The sequence below is a fragment of the Platalea leucorodia genome (genome assembly GCF_965183815.1).
Source record: "Platalea leucorodia genome assembly, chromosome: 1".
Lineage (NCBI taxonomy): Eukaryota > Metazoa > Chordata > Aves > Pelecaniformes > Threskiornithidae > Platalea > Platalea leucorodia.
The window spans coordinates 47,346,649-47,363,393 of NC_138823.1; the positions used below are offsets into that span (position 1 = coordinate 47,346,649).

The 16,745-nt window shown below is 37.4% G+C and overlaps 1 protein-coding gene across 3 annotated transcripts in view; it reads left to right on the forward strand.

Annotated features, from left to right (window-relative positions):
- The window catches only part of NOL4 (nucleolar protein 4), a gene marked incomplete at both ends in the record, with an annotated part of 200,263 nt that overhangs the window by 156,939 nt on the left and 26,579 nt on the right, over nucleotides 1–16,745 (forward strand). For all 3 annotated transcript variants that reach the window (XM_082327545.1, XM_082327546.1, XM_082327547.1), the window contains one exon: nucleotides 10,237–10,350. In XM_082327545.1, the coding sequence (XP_082183671.1) occupies nucleotides 10,237–10,350 (114 nt within the window). The remainder of the gene's footprint in view (nucleotides 1–10,236; nucleotides 10,351–16,745) is intronic.

Genomic DNA, 16,745 nt, shown 5'->3' on the forward strand with positions numbered 1-16,745 from the left:
TTATTCCTGGGAGGGGAAAAGGAGCAGAGATGACCAGGAACATGATCCAAAGAGGCAATCTTTATAGTTCAGAAATATTCCCTATTTTTATAATGTTCCATGGCCGTTTATGATTGGCTTTATTTCTTTCTAAATAAACAAATTACCCTCTAAAATATTGACTTTGCTGCCCATGAATGGAAGTGACAAGGCACTGGAGCTCATGCCAAAGATTTCAGCCCTCTTGGGCCTGAAGGGAAATTTGTCCTGCTTCCCCATTCACAGGTAGGAACACAAGCCAAAGACTATCCAAAGCCTTTGGAGGCGCTCCCATTAACTTCCTAAGAGAATAAGTGGTGGTTTATGTTTATGTCTTGAATAATTCTGAAATGTAATATGTATCCATTTGTTGGTTTTAATTATTTTCTGATTTCTAAATTACTGTATCAGCATCTCCTGATTATAAGTCGGTTTTAAAAATGCTACCATGGACAGAGGCACTTGAGTGTATGATTATTTTAAATGTACTTACCATTTTGACAGTGGAAAAGAATCGCTTTGTCTGGATAATAACATTTGTTCAGAACAATCGTGAAGGGACACGTTGGTGTTGATTTGAATAAGGTGCTACCCTCAAATATAGCAAAACAGGATAATGATCTCCTCAGGAGCAATAGTGATACTGTTGTTATATTAAATAGGATGTCAGATAATAATCTCCACAGGAGATGTCTTTTCCTATAAGCATATTAAACACAAGTTTTTCATTTTGTTCAGGTTCAGAATGCTACATTTTGAGTATCTAGTTGCAAGAGAAAAAGAGAGTAATCTCATATATGGCATATGACAGTTCAGACTGTGTGTGGAACAGTGCAGCTATCTACAGCGTCATATGGTAAAGTGAAGAGAAAATGTAAACACTAAGTTAAATTAGTGTAAGACTGCATGGTAAAGATGAAAAAGCGTGCCTGAAGCCTCTTTCTGTCAGTTATTTGCCATCTGTAACCCAAATGACAGTTCTTGCTGCATAACAGGCCAGTTCTAGCTCTGAGGCAATGGGAAAGGCTCAGTCTCATGAGTGTTCATATTGTTAATTAATGTGTTTCTTAGTATTAATATTTTTAAGAGATTGCTTATGATTATTCTGCTTCTACTTATGACAGATAGTTGTCTGTGGACTCCAAGGCAGCTTGCATAGCATCTTGTTACAAATACTTCTTTGAGGAGCTCCCTTTCTACATTGGAAATGCTTTCCCCATTTGACTGTTCAGCTTGTATTTGTGCCATTTGCATTCTGACACAAGCATATTCCTCAACAAGGCACTGTCAAAGTTTTTCTCATGAATTGTAAGATTGTTTTTCTCGTCCCGTTGTCTCTTGCTTATGGACTGTTGAGAATGTTCTCTTACTAAATTCTATGGTCTTGCTCAGAAGCTGTCATTGGGAGGGAAGTTTGTCAAGCCCTGAAATCACTGGCTTTTGGATGGAATCTCTAGGTTGTGCTTCCACCTGCACTCTGCTGTAGCGCTTTGTGAACTTCTTCAAGTTCTTGATGTTCGTAAAGAAATTCTTTCTCTTTCTCTTCTTTAGCCCATAAGCAAAAGAAAATATATATTACTGCCTCTTTCTCAAGGACTGATATTAATGAGAATTCCTTTATATACATTAAGTGTTTTGTCACCTATATGTGCTATACAAGAGGAATTTTCCCCTTCAAATGGTCAAATGACCTGTTTCACTAATGTTTTTAAAATCCGTCCTTTAGACTCGTCCTAGCCTCTGTATCTGTAGAAAACTGCCAATTAAAAAAAGATAGTAGAAAGCTGCTGAGGATATGTGGTATATATTTATTTAGTTACAGTCCGGAAAAATTTTAGATGCTAGAAATAATCAAATGAGGTTGAATTGACTTAATAATTACATTTTCCTTCTACTATCTGCTTCCTCCCATCTTCATGATCTCCTATCATCAGTCTCACTGTATTCAGTTTGAAACTGCATCTTACAATATCTTTTTCACAGTTAAGCCATTTTTTCTATTTGCATCCCAATGATAGAGCAAGGTCGTAAACTCTCATTCACAAAGAGATTCTTCCTTTTGTTTAAGCAAAAGCAAACCTTCCTTCCTAGGCACTACTGTCATATAAAGCAGTAGTATCAAAGAGCAAAGTATTCTTATGTATTGGAGAGGAAAGGCTAGTCAAAAATGCTTTTCATTGTCTGAAGACAAGTTTGGATGTGTCAGAGAAGAAGAATCACACTATGCCTGAAGACAGTTCCTCACTCAGAACTCAGTGTTGTTCACCCCAGCTCCTCCTGTCCTATTGCCAGCTTCAATAACAAATAACTAAGCTCTGTATCTTTCACTGCTTCTGTCATTTGGATGCGCCAATTGGCTGTGAGAGGTGTTTTAATGATTTGCAACTGTGCACATATGATCGAGGTGTTTTAAATGTGTCTAGTGGCTTGGAGTGCTTCTGTATTGTGATTGAGCAGCTTCTGTGGGGACTGGTTTTCACAAGGGGGTATGTTTTCTGAAATTGGCCTCATTAAGATTTCTCAGGATAGATATCTAGCCTGTTTTTAAGTTTTAGCTTTAGAGACAGGAAGCTTTCATTATTTACTGAATTTAGTGCTGAATAATTCAGCTGCCCTCGCAGTCACATGGCTTTTCAGTCATCCAGGCCTTTTATGGCTGGGACAGTCATAAACATGTTCTGGAAGATGAGGGTCCATTGGTCCAGGGATGCACACCTAATCTTGATTAATAAGCTGGGAAGCATTAAGAAAATGATCACAAGAACAGTTACATGAAGATCTACAAATAATAATAAAATTGTTGCTTTGTGCTATACCCCAAATTCTGTTGACTGGTCACTTTCCTTTCTAAGCATCTCACCCTTCTTAGACAGTGGTTAGGTTATGTAAGTCTGATGGGCAACCTGGTTGAAAAAGGGCAAAGCTACTCTCTGACAAACTTTGCCTTTTTGCATTACGTCTCACAAATCCTTAAAAAAAATATTTTTTTTTAGAAACACTTTCCCTAATGCTCTTAAATATCTTTTCCCCCAAAGAACAGTTAAGTGAATGCTGATCTGATTTTTCAGAACTGTCTTTTACATCCCTCTCAGATGATACCTTTTGCTTTTCAATAACTTTTGCTAGCATAGGCAACTTCGGAAAAGTGAGTGGGAGAAGAAGTTACACTTTTTCCAGTAACCTTGGAAAATGTGAAGAAGTCAGCCTTGAAAAAGGCATGATATTTGGAAAAAGAATGAAAACTAAAAAATTAAAAATACCTAGCAACCTGATAGTAATTAGTCTTTTACATTCTTTGAGAGAGGAAATGATAGGAATGCAATTTTGACATTTGTTTCACATTTTTATTGAATTTAGAAGAAAAACAATCCCCTCCAAAATGTCAATAAGTTCTGATATAGAAAAAAAATCCCTTTTTTATGAACAAAAAAAACCCCTGGGGTAAAAGAATGTTCACCCTGATTACTTGTAAGCTTGAAATCAGAAAAAAAGTAGTAAATATGTCAGTTTTTCTTATGCTGTGATTGAGACCTCTGCTGCAATGTTACTTGATTAGCTGGTTTGTGCCAGCAGCATATGGGTAGGGAGCCAGGTCAGTGTATTTGTTTAGGGGAAAAAGGAAATAATGTTAAATCAAACTCAGTTTTTCCAGTCCTCTGGAGTTTTGCTAGTAAACTGTTTGGTGTTGGAGTGTCCAATCCAATCCCCTCCTAACTCAGAAGGAATTAGTTCAGCATGATGATTCCTGGGGTGCTCTGTCACTCTGAAATACCAGATAAATTTGGGATAGAGGTAATCTTACCTAAGTTTGCTAGAGAAATAAGGTGACTCGGGCTCCCTCGGCAATCGGTGAAGCACTTAGATGAAGCAATCCAGAGAGATTCATCCCCAGCTGTCTCATGAGTCAACTTCTGCAGATACCTGTCTGATTGAAACCAAAAGGAAGCCTAGATGACTAGTTTAAACAAAAATACTTGAGTTTTAGGTGGATAAAGTCAGATGGATCTTCTTTCTGTTGTTCACATAAGTCATTTAAAATTCCCACTAGCCCCACTGAAACTGCTCTTGGACTTAGCCCTGTATGAAGGCACAGCAGTGGCAGCAGCAGCAGCAGAACGGTGGTTGATGGGAATGTGTCACTTGCTTAACATTTAGACAGGAATATGGATGTGTTAAGATATATATGGATACATTTAGGTGCTGTCATAATCAAGGTGTAACACGCAATGTTTCAATTAGATGTACTTTAAAGCTGAAAACTTGAAAAAGTAATGTGAACATCACTGAACATTTTAAAAAGCCTCTTCTGCAATTTAAGAAAATATTTCTAGTTATTTCTTTGCATTCCTTAGTAGGTGTTACAATCGAGTATTTATCACAAGACTGCAAGACTGAGCAAAATATATCAAAACCCAGTCTGAAATGCAGTGCATTAGACTGAAACTACAAGCATTAAAATGCCAGTCCGGTTGTTCATATTTCACTATTCTGTACTAACTAACAATTATAAAAGTACATCCAATAGAGTGCAGTACTGTACTTCAGTCTGTAAATTTAAGAATACTCTGTGGAAAGGTTTCTGAATCCTCTGTAACTTGCAGTGTAGGACAGTTCTGTGTCATACATTTCACTGCATCACACTGAATTAAAAATCTCATTTGAAGATAATGATGTGTACCGTCTTGTAAACTATTTTGGGTGTTTTCTATGAAAAAAATGCTATTTAGGTATTGCGTACTGTTATAAAGATTTTGGGGATTTTAACACATGGTGTTAGTTCTTAAGTTATTATGAAAGAGTTGTGGCATATTTGCAATATTTCCTTTTGGAAATGAACTGGTCTTACGATACCTGAGGAAAAAGCTGCCATGCAGGAGAGCACTAGGGAGTATCATGTTGTTAGGTGTCCAACATGCAAAGAAATGCTTAGTGGTACCTCTGGAAAAACTTGGTTACTGTCAGTGAGGCATCTTAGGCATTCATCTTCACCTTCGGATGCCCAATCACTTTGGAAAATTTGGAATTATTCTTTTTTTCAAGTTTGAGTCATAGTTAAAATATTTTCTCATTCACACATTTATGTTAGAGTTCATACATTTATATCAGAGTCTCCATGAATAAAATGAAGGAACTCGTATGTTTATACTGAAAGATCTCCTTTTCAGTGTTAATTGGCCTAAACTAAAAGGTAGTATCTGTGCACGAATGTCAGGTTATAAAGTTTGGCATTTTAGCAGGTGTGCATATGTGTCCATTATCTGACATAATAAATAGCTGAACTGAGTCAGACTGGTGTAACATGTGTAAGAGTATCTAGACTATGACAACTTTGGCTTTTGTTTATAAGCAAATACTGGATCTCACAAAAATTGCCAAGGTAGTAACTTTAGAGCCAACAGACCTCTAACCACAGGAGGACAGCATGTACAGCAGATTGCAAACTTCTTTTTGGTGAATATACTGCTCCTAGTGGTTTAGACCGAAATATAATCCATCTATTATATCAATAATTTTGATGTATATCAAAAATGTACATTTGTACAGCAGATTTTTAGATTCTGTATAGAAATACAGGACTTGTGTGAATATGCCAAAAAGGGTATTTTATGTTTCCTGTGAAGATACTGCCAAGGTACCTTACTTTAAACAGAAGACCTGATGATACTGTATACAGTTGGTGTACTGCAAATAGGTATTTTACAGGATATTGAAAGTGCTAGTCTCATTTATGTTATGGAATCAGAGATTTTACTAATAGAGCTAATTTCTAGAGAATCTGGGCCAAGGATTTCTGATTTCAACTACTAAAAAATCAGCAACCTTGCAGGACTACTCCATGACTCCAGAAAGACTTGTTGTGAGACACTTTGATTGTTGAGAGCCAGGTCTAAAGACCACCAAAGCCTGGAAGGATCTTCATTAGCTTTAATGTTCTTTAAAGCAGACCAACAGTTATTTGGCTACAGAGAAGTATCAGCTAATTTGATTTTTCATTAAGAAATCTGCATAAGTATATCTGTCAATAATTTGTACACTCTTCAGAAAGAGATAAAGGGATGAGTGTGTGAAGTCTCCTATCAATTTGCACAAAAATGATTTCTCTTAAAACCATGCAAATGTTCCTGTCCAATATGGTGGTTAAGTGTGCTTGTTGCTTTGTCATCATCGTCATCTACAGGCTCTGTGGTGGTCTCAGGAATCGGGTTTAAATTGCCTTGAAATGCAGTTTCAAATATGAGAGGACTGGTGGTGGTTGGTCATCTCCCTTGGGCTACTGAGGGAATTTCAGCCACTTCCTGAATATCAGTTGCTTCAAAAGATGTTAAAAACAGAGGCATCCGAATGTACATGAAATCTAGCAGGTTCCCCTTACATCTTTTGTCAAAATGCTCTTCATCTACATTGTGTTAGAGGCTGAATGTTGGTTGCACGTCAGCTGAAGAGACGTACAAAACCAAAGAACGATGTGTATTCAAAACATGGCTGCTGGTTTAGTGCAGTCACAAGCAGTATTGTGTTGCCAAGTAAATACGAAGGAATTCTGTATACTGCTGCTGTGTGATGGACAGAGGCATGTAGTCTTCTCAGAAGGTCTGTATTAAGCTGTTTACCAGATTCCCTCTACGTTTTATTCATCTCTTCACCTGAAAGTCACTATAAAATTTTCACCTGCCTCTTTTCTCTCTGTCATTGTTTCAAAATGACAAAAATGTTATCCTGCCTTCTAATTTTGCCATATGAGTTGCTTGTTTGGTAGACTGAAGTTTAGAGGTTTGCTTCTTTTCTGTTGTTTCACACACGGGTAGTTCCAGTATAGTTATTTCCTGCTTTACATCGCTGTCAAGTGAAAGAAATACCAGACTGGAGCTGTGAATGTTATGTATCAAACAACACGAGGTGCATTCTGCCAGTTACAGCTGGTCAGGAATTTTTTTTCCTTTAAGAAATGTTAGTTTGTCAAAGGTTTTCTGTTTTGACATGCTCCAGTAAAATGAAACCTAGTTTCCTGCTAGTCCAGCGGCAGTTTGTGGATCCAGGGATTGCAGAGGGAGCTTGGGAGCCCTTGGAAATAAGGACTCCTTGGATCCCACATTTCCTGCTGTAGTCCCAAACACGCAGGAACCAGCTCTCAGCTCTGCAGAAGGGGTCCTAGGAACCCAGAAAACGTTGGTTTGGCTGAGATCTGCAGGCTCCTTTCTGTAGAATTGAATGATGGTGCTTTTGCCATGTTTCCCAAGGCCTTTGTGTCTCACTCGGATAGGGAGTTGAGAAATGTTCAGAACCCCACAAGGACTGGGATGCTTGAGCTTCTTACAGACATGGTTTTATAGCTGGTCGTCATGAGAGAGATCATGAATAATCAGAAGTATAGAAGATGAAGAAGTTAAGCTAAGCCAGAAGGGGCCTCTGAGCTTAGAAGATGTGGCTATTAATTCAGTTTATCTAACAACATCTTTTAAAAAGTGGTTATTTCAAAGCATTTTTTTCCTCTTAGGCAAGGCTTTTCAAAATTGATCTTTTTGACATTTCACAGATATGGCACTTCATGGAACAGAAAATCTTTTTAACAGCTCTGCTGCTAGTGACAGAGGACTGCATTCGTCTTCTCAGTCAATGCCAAACTAGTGCTCTGCCTGAGTTAAGCTGATAGAACCTGAACCTTAACCAGATGATTCTTCTCCTGTGCTTTGTTACAGTATTTTACTCCCCAGGTGACTCAACCATGCATTCATTACATTCTCCCTAAGGTTCACTCTAGATAGTTCTTGACATGAACATATCAACAGCCAGCTGCAGTGATGAGTGAGAGAAATTATGGGTTAACACACATTTCAAGAGGAAGATACTCCATTACTTGGAGATTTCCTCATTTTTGCAGGTACTAATTTTTAATTCAATATTTCAACAGTGAACACATAACTACTGCGCTCCTTTTCAGAGAAAAGCACGTGACTGCTTGCTTGATTTTTATGGTAACTCTTTATTTTTTATTTTATAAAACACTTCAATAAACCTATTCTCTCCCATAAACAAAGCAGCTGGAGTAACTTGTGTTCATTTTACTTGTTGTTCAGAAAGTATGTTTTTTTGACTCATATGTCACCTTCTAAAAATCCATTGATGTATAGGTAAGGATATAGCTCTAATTAAAGCCCTGAGCTGGAGGAATTATCCAGGTGTTTACTTACCATTTTCAAGAACCTCATTGTATGGCCACTGCTAGAGGACCACACCAAGACTTCCATTCAGCCAACGTAGCCAATGTACCTTGAATATACACAAAACAGTGGCATGTACAGTGATACTTGGCCACCAAATACAGGGAGGGATCTAGTGTGGCTAAGTGATGCAATAATGTATTCAGAGTAACATCACCATTCTAGGGAGGCAGAATAATAAATATAATGTTCTGTCATTGAAAACCTTCCCCAAGGACTTCCTCCCTCCTCTGGAGCTCTGAGGAAGGTGTCTGCTTGTACTGTACTGTTAACTTCTGTAATGACAGCAGGGTTTAACATCAGCGTCCCTCATCTCTTAGACTGATTTATTTTCAAAAGTGGATGGGAATGCATTATTGTGCAAACTGGAAAGAAGTTCAATAATTTGTTCTGTCAGATCAATCCAAGTATATTTTATTGTGTTGCAGCCTCTTATTGTCTTTCTTACACAGCTGTTACACTGATGCCAGAGAGCTTGCTCTTGGATGAGTGGGGAGAAATAAAGCTATTGCACTAGTGAGGGAGACCCATAAATCCCTGTCTATCTCTAAAAGCTGGTTCAGCTTCTGGTCTGAAACAGACTGTGGTCCCATGCATTAGAGAAAGTACAGTGTCAGATAAAAACCTGGCATTCTGCAGAGCACATCCAAAGTCAATAAATGGAGTTTAATTCTTAAAGGTAAAAATGTAATATTTGTAATGGTTGGCTCCTCAGTTTCGGGAATGTTATAAAAACCATAAAATCAGTTCAGCCAACATAATGAATCTGTTCTAAGGTTGTCTAAGAACTGAATGGGAATACTTCAAAACTTGCTTCCAAAACTCAGTGACATTTCATAGCAGGTTCATATTTATGCTTTTAGGAGTAAGAAGGTATAACTCTCTAAAAAAATCCAAAAAATCAAACAACAACAACACCACGCCAAAACCTCCACATATATGGCCAGTTCCTCAGTAGGTATAAATTTACATAGCACTTTTGAGTTCCATGAAGCTTTCAAAATTTATGGAAGTTCACAACCCGTTCAGTAAGTTGCAGTCTCTGGAATGGGCTTGTATGTATATCAGTATCTGTGTTATGATCCCCATTTTCTATATTTTCTTGGTAATTCAGATATATCTTTGTATATTAATGAAGAAGATGAGTTTTATTGTGAGCTTCATCTTTCAGAAAAATTGTTTTGCATGTAATTAGGGGAAAAAAGTGTGTAAATATTCTTCTTAATGCACTGGTAGGGAAGACAATATTGGAGTTCATAACCAACAATGGATTTTAGCATTCCCTTGTTTTTTTGCGATTCATTGCACCTTTAACCTGAAACATGTAAATGCTATAAAATTAGTAATGAGAGGTTTTGAATCAGAAAAAATGAACCATATCTAGTTGAACCACAAAATATGTACATTGTTGGAAGGCTGGCATTATCAAAAGAAAAACATATTTTTTTTTTAAGTCATTTTAATCACATCATTCATGTTGTAGCAAGGAATGCAAATATTCATATACTACAGATTGAGACTGCTCTGAAATGTTCTGACAATCTGTTATGTTTTGAGTGATGTTTCAACCCTATCACTTGGGGTTTTTTGTTTTGTTTTTTTATGACTATAAAAAACCACTACTCATCTCTGTCACATGCTGTACAGGATAAAAAGCCTTTCCGTTTTCTTAACAAGAATCAGACGGCCAGGGTGCTGCTGGAACGCAGAGAATATGCCACTGTCTGTTCAAAGTACAGCTTAATGAGCCAGACTAAACACACTGGACAATAGAGCTGTGGGGGGAAAGGGCTTCTCATGGATCTATGGATCAGCTGCAGCTTTAACATCTAACTAGTTTCATTTTTCATCTTTACAAGTTCCATTTCCCTGTTTTGTTGGTATAAACTACATTTCAATGAGCGGACTTTCCTGCCTAGGTGACGGTATTGTGTGCTTTGAAGAAGGATATCGTGGATTATGCTAGAAATAATTTCTGTGTTTCTTTTTTCTCTCATAGTCACGACCTATTCCCTCACACCTTACTTCAGCAGTTGCAGAGAGTATCCTGGCTTCCGCCTGCGAGAGTGAAAGCAGAAATGCTGCAAAAAGGATGCGGTTGGATAGACAGCAGGTACTGTGTTGTTTGGGGGTCTACCACATCCATATTTATAAATGCACTGGACTCATTTACATAGGATGCCATGCAGAAGGGTGGTACAATCCCTTATACGTTTCTTGCTAGCAGGAATAATTAAAATACAAAAGCTGTAGTTCTTTAAATGAATACACAAGCATGTCTTTGTCTCTATTTACATAAGCTGTATGAGGGTGCCTAGTATATTTATAATGTCCAGCTGGATAAAGCTATATATTTGCTTTTTAACAGTTGTAGATTTTGAGGGCAGATTGTGTAATCTGTATGCTAGAGTTTAAAGAAACAGAACATACAGTATATATAATTTACATAAATAACAGAAATGATGCATGTATCCATGAGTCAGTGTGTTTATCTGTGCACATATTCTCTTTCAAAATGTGTATGCATTTGTAAATGTAAGGTGAAATAGTGTGTTTCTGAAAATACCTATTTGCCTGAAACAGAAAAGTTATTGTGATATATACCAAAATGCTGTCAATTACCTTATTAGTGAGTTTTTAAAGCTCAGATCAAGATTTATTTTTTCTTATGTGATTATTCACCCATTGTAGTGCGTGTTAGGATTTCAGTATTTTTAATTTGCTGAGAATTGCATGTTTTCTTTCAATTTTTTAAAATCAAACTGGTAGCTTGTTCCAGGCTTTCATTATTAGTTGCTTCACAGATACAGTGAATGTCTAACATTCTTATTGCAAAGGTGATGATGCTTTATTTCTCTTCAGGATTTTCTTAAAGTCAAATCTCACTTGTTCCAAAATATGCCTCAGTCATGGTAGATGAGCTTTTTTTGTGGAAAAGAACATTTTTCAAAAGAACATTTTTCTTTTATACATAGTCCATTGAGTTCTTTCAAGTCTTGCCCTAACTGAATAAGGACTCCTACTATTATCCTTAGAACATTGATAGCTTAGGAGCTGAGAGTGGATATTGCTGTTTCTTTTTGCTGTTATATTTTTTGATAGTATTGTCATAATTGCGGTACATTTGCCTTAAGATTTACAAATCACATGGGATATCAAAGTACTGTAATGTTAAGTATGGCTTAGTTTAGAAGTGGTGCTCATACAGATTGTGCAGGTTTTATATTCTCTCATTTGTTCTCTGATTTTTCAGTAACAATTAAAAAACAACAACAAAAAGACAAAAGCTACAAAGTCGATGTGCTTACCCCAAGGAGAACTAGGAGAGACTTGTACAAACATCAGTTGCTTTCATTGCACTGGCTGGAGACTAACTTGTCCTCAGTAATCACAAAAACAGTGGCTCAGTTCCTTGGTCCAGCCAGGGTGAGGCAGAGTTTTCGAGTGATTTAGATGAGTATCCCATAATACTCTCCAGGGAGCCAGAGAGCTGTTGAAAGAAAAACAATTTTAAAACTGTAGATAGAAGTAAAAAAGCTTATTCATAGGATTTTTCTTTCTTTTATTTGTGGCGTTACTGTCACAGAAGGATTTGGTAGTGGTTATTGTTGAGGGGAGAGGTATGTCTTTACTTTTCCTTACAGAATTCAAAATCTGTAGGCAGAATGGCTCCAAACTGATCTTCTTAATTACAGTCGTGATGTTAAAGTAGCAAAGTTGCCTACGAAGAACAGGTGTTGAGTTCTGCTTCCTTCAGCTCCCTCCTCTTTTTGGCAGCGAGTTCTGGGAACACTGTGGAGACAGTTGCAAATAGCATCAGCCATTTGATTCAGCAAGCAGTAAATTAGCTGGGTTGATGTAGCTTTGGTGCTTGCAAAACTATTTGTGAATTCAGGATAGATTTGCTGAATAGTTTTGGCTGGAAAAAGTTATGGGAATGTGTGTTAGGTTGCTTCATAAAACTTACAGTGAGAAATCTACCCTGCAGGGCAGAATAGTTAAGTCATTAGAGAAGTAGAAAAGCTTGGTTCTAGCCCCAGTTCATTATTTATTCCAAGTATGTGACGTTAACAAAGTAGATTGAGAGCAAAGCATTCCGGAATATTTCTGAGTGGGGTATTTAACACACACTACTGTGCTCGGTTTTTATGCTGAGGTGGGAAGTGGACCTCTATCCTCACATCCAAGGGAAGTCCCTTATAGGTAAAAGGGCTCTGTCCTTCTCATCTTCCTATTTTTTCCTTTTATTACTTTTAAATTTCCTTCACTTTTCTTACATATATCCAAAATGAAATATTTTCATTGGATTTTTTTTCTTAAGCACAGAAAGGCTGAAAAAGTTCAGTTCGGCGTGTTGTTTTTACTGTTCCATAGCTCTAAAAAAACCAGAAAGCAGCCTTGTTTTCTTGTTAACGTAGCTGTAATTTTCCTTTTTAAACATAAATTTCCAAAATTGGGCATTACACCAATGGGTGGACTCGGGCTTTAAGGACCCTTCAGTGGAAATTTGGGAGGAGGAAAGGGGAAATAAGATTTGGATAATGAAAATTACCACCTCATAAATTATATCAAGAGATCTTCTAACGGAGGACAAGCATTAGACAGTCCTGGAAAGTAGATTGTTAAGAGGATCTGGTAAGAGCACTCATTCAGCACTTGCCCTCAGTGCTGAATGGAAGCGTTGCATTAAAGCTGCTTTATTCCTGCACGCAGCACAGTGAAGCTCTGCCTTTTATTCTCCAGAGGGGTGCTCTGCCTTAAAGTGAGGTGTAATTTGCATCCCCACCACTACCTTTTTCAGAATATTACCCATAAAATGTGAAGGTATTAAGAACACAGTGGGTGTTACGCCCAATCCTGAAGCTAAGACAAAACTTCAGCAGCTTCCCGAATTCATTTTCTTGTCTTGTTTATGCTCTTTTCCTCTTCCCCACTTCTCCTCCTCTCCTTGGCACAACACAGTCCCTGAGCAGGAGGTTCTGAGCATGCTGCATGGACGTCTCTAATGGAAGCCTGTACTTCGGTAAAATAATATGGATTTCCAAACTAAATATGTTTTTGCCTACAGTGTTCATTTTAACAGTGGCTTGATGAAAAACCATCTCAATTATTGCTCAGCAAAAAGAACCAGCTTAAAAGTCAAAACTGTGGAAACTTCTAAGAGCTCAGTTTTTCTTTTGAACAGATAGAGTATTGACCATGCTCATGACTATTAGCTGTTTCTTTCACAAGTGTTAAACAGGAGGGGTTGGCTTTATATACTTATAATCCTGTGCACAGATTTGTTATCTCTTCAGAGGAAACCTCTCCAATTGTATGTGTGTCTACACAGATCTTTATATTTCCTAACTCAAGGCTGAAAATTTCTGCCTCCAAAAATCCAATTTTTAAAGTAAGTTAATGAAAACTGGTCTCACTGGCATCAGTTACTTATTTTCAAAATTATTTTTTTTCATGGCAATAATTTATTTCATAATGGGAAACTCAAAGTGATCTCGTGTGTCAGGGAACTGGTAACTTCCCATAGTTTTTGAAACTGCAACAATAAAAGCATTGTCAGTTTCTGAGACTTCTCTGTAAGGAATATAAATGTGTTTACTAGGTCACGGTAGCTTGGACTATAACGCTTTGGCTGTCTGACTCTGTTAGATGCTACTCAAGTTCTCTCTTTAGCTTCAGTGCATTTTCATTATCTTGAGATCAAGCTCTGTTGGTTGGCCCGTAGCTTAAGTGCCGAGAAGTTACATATTCGGTACCTATTACCTGAGTGAAAAGTTCTGTCGCTTCCACTTTTTTATGCTGCCTGATATTAAAAATAATTTATTCCCTTGCACAAATTTTATAGATTTATATATTGAAATTGTATAGGTTTACTGATAATACTGTCAAATGGTGAAATGCTCATGACACTGGGCTGGATTTTCTTGATCTTTCCACAGTCCAGATCAGGCAGTGGGTATAGAGGCAATGCAGAGCTTTTGTGTTGCTCTCCAGATCATCTCTGCTGAGTCTGGATACTGAAAAAGGGTAACTCCAGTTTTGAATTTTGAGGACTTTTTTCATCATAGTTGATAAAAAATGTAGAAACAATAATTGGATTGAACTTCTATGACTTGCTTCAGTCAGAGATAGAAGAGGCATTATCTGAATCCTTAACATTTCCTGTGCTTCTGAGTGGTATCTCGGGATACTTTTCAGTGATAATCCTTCAAGATCTTTATTACATCTCTAGCAATATTCAGTGTGAAGCAGTTGCACTGAAGTGGAGGTTCTGGACTGCTGTCAACAAGGGAGTCATGGAACAAATTAAGTAGAGCTAAAATACAGCCCTTTTTACATGCATTCATTGCATATGGTGAACAGGATGACGTCTTTTGTTGTGTCCTTCACTTTACAAACCAAATTGTGTCTTGGTTAGGCAAAAGAAGAATGATGAAATAAGTAGAAAAATCTGGAAAAAGTCAACCGGTCATTACTATCCTGGGCAGTAAAGAGAGGTTGGGATGCCTGTTTGTGGGCTGCCGCTGCAGAGGCCTCAGCTCTGTGGCTCTGCTTGTTGTCAGTCACAGAAATGGAAGTTTCATTTTAAGAGCTTAACCGTTGTCAGTCTCTGCTTTCTCCAAACAGGTATGTGCGTGGTGTGGTTTTTATAAAACCTCATCATAAAACAGCCCCGAGCAGTGTTGGGCTATGGTACTCTGTGGAAAGTGGAGGTGGATTAGTCTTGTTACTATCATGTCTGAAATCAAAAAGACCAAGGAAAATTCTTCAAGGGAAGATCTAAGAGGAAATAGTATTTTACATACATTAGTATGCGAGAGGACGTGCACCTTTATTTTTATGGACATGTCATGTATAGTTAGCCGGATCATTTAGAAAAAGGAGGTAGCTTCATTGGCACCATGTTGTTTTGTACTAGTTAGGAATCTGGACCTTTGAGAATTCATTATTTTATTCGTAGATAGGAGAGTAGTGGTCACATATGACTGAGAAGCCAGTGGACTGGATTCTCTCCTGGACTCAGTCCATGTTGTTTTAGCAATTTCACCTCCATTTCGGTGAGTAGTGTCGTTGAAGGGCTACCATACCATGCAGAGTTTTTTGGGTCACCAAAGGAGCGAGCTATGTACACTTCTGTTCACACACCATATGCCCCAGGTAATCGGACATGCTATGTGTGATTCTTTTGTAGTTGCATAGCAAATGACAAGTTGAGCCCAAAGAGAGCTTAAACTCAGAGGAAAATGAAAGTTATCTTGCATATCTCCCATCCTAACAAAGGCATTTCTCAGCCAGAGCTGGTGTTTTTTAAATTAGTAGGCTCTTCACAGAGTGCTTGTCAGTCAATATTTTATAGAATATGCATGACAAGAAAAAGGCTTTCTGCATTTTCATGTTTTTTATATGTGAATTTCAAGGGTACAGTTTCTTTTAATTCCAGAGAGTAGCTGAAAATAACAAGTCAGACAACTGTATAGCCTGACAAAGGTGTTGTCCTCATACCTTCACTGCACAGACATCAGAATAATACTTTTCTTGTAAAATTCATCATTTCTTTAGTTTGATTTAATTCAACTATCCTTTATCACTATCCACAAGGCAAATGGAAGGTAATACAATGAAGCTATTAGGATATGTGTACGTCTCCATGTGCTCATGGGAGACAATTTCCCTTTCACTGAACAAACCCGTTACATGCAGACTAACTTTAATTCTTCACATGAGATCATATTTGGAGATGGCTGCAAGACAACTTTGCAGTTGCAAGAGTATCGCTTATTTCATCTCTCTCTGCTTCAATTATTTCACTCTCTGCTAGGCATCTCAAAAAAGTTCCCTCAGTATAAAGTTAAATGTCTTTTTTTTTTTTTTTAATCATAAGGTTAAAAGATATGATGTCAGACTAGGATAAACAAGATCAGGATAAATGTTCAGGTTATATTTCCGAGTCTTGTGGAAACTACCAGCTTCTTTAATTATAAAAGCTAAATTCAATAGGAAAAATCTTTGATTATTTGAGCTTTTCAAGTTGGTAAGAGCAAGTCTATGCACTGTGCACAGACTATCATGCACTATGATGCTGTGAAGCAGTTCTTCAGGATGAACACTGAATGCATTTTTTTAAGAAACATCTCATCAAGATGACAGCTATAATTTTTTCCATGCTGTGATTTGTAACCAGGCAAATTAAATACCAATAATCATCGTGGTGAAGTGAAAGATAATATCTAACCCCCAAGGAAGAGAAAGTTTAATGATCTCAGGTTTACAGTGAAACATAAATGAACATAAATTTGCAAATTGGCACTTTACACACATTCTTCACCCCCATTCTAGTTTGGGGGGTAAAAGGAAGGCAAATCTAAAGTTTTCAGTGCTTTAGTAGCATATGAATAGGGTGTTAAGAATATTGCAACATTTAGTAATTTTAACAATATTGGTTTTAGCTGTTAGAGGAGTAGGTGGCTATTAGGTTTCTGACAAAGCAATTATGGCCTAGGCACATAT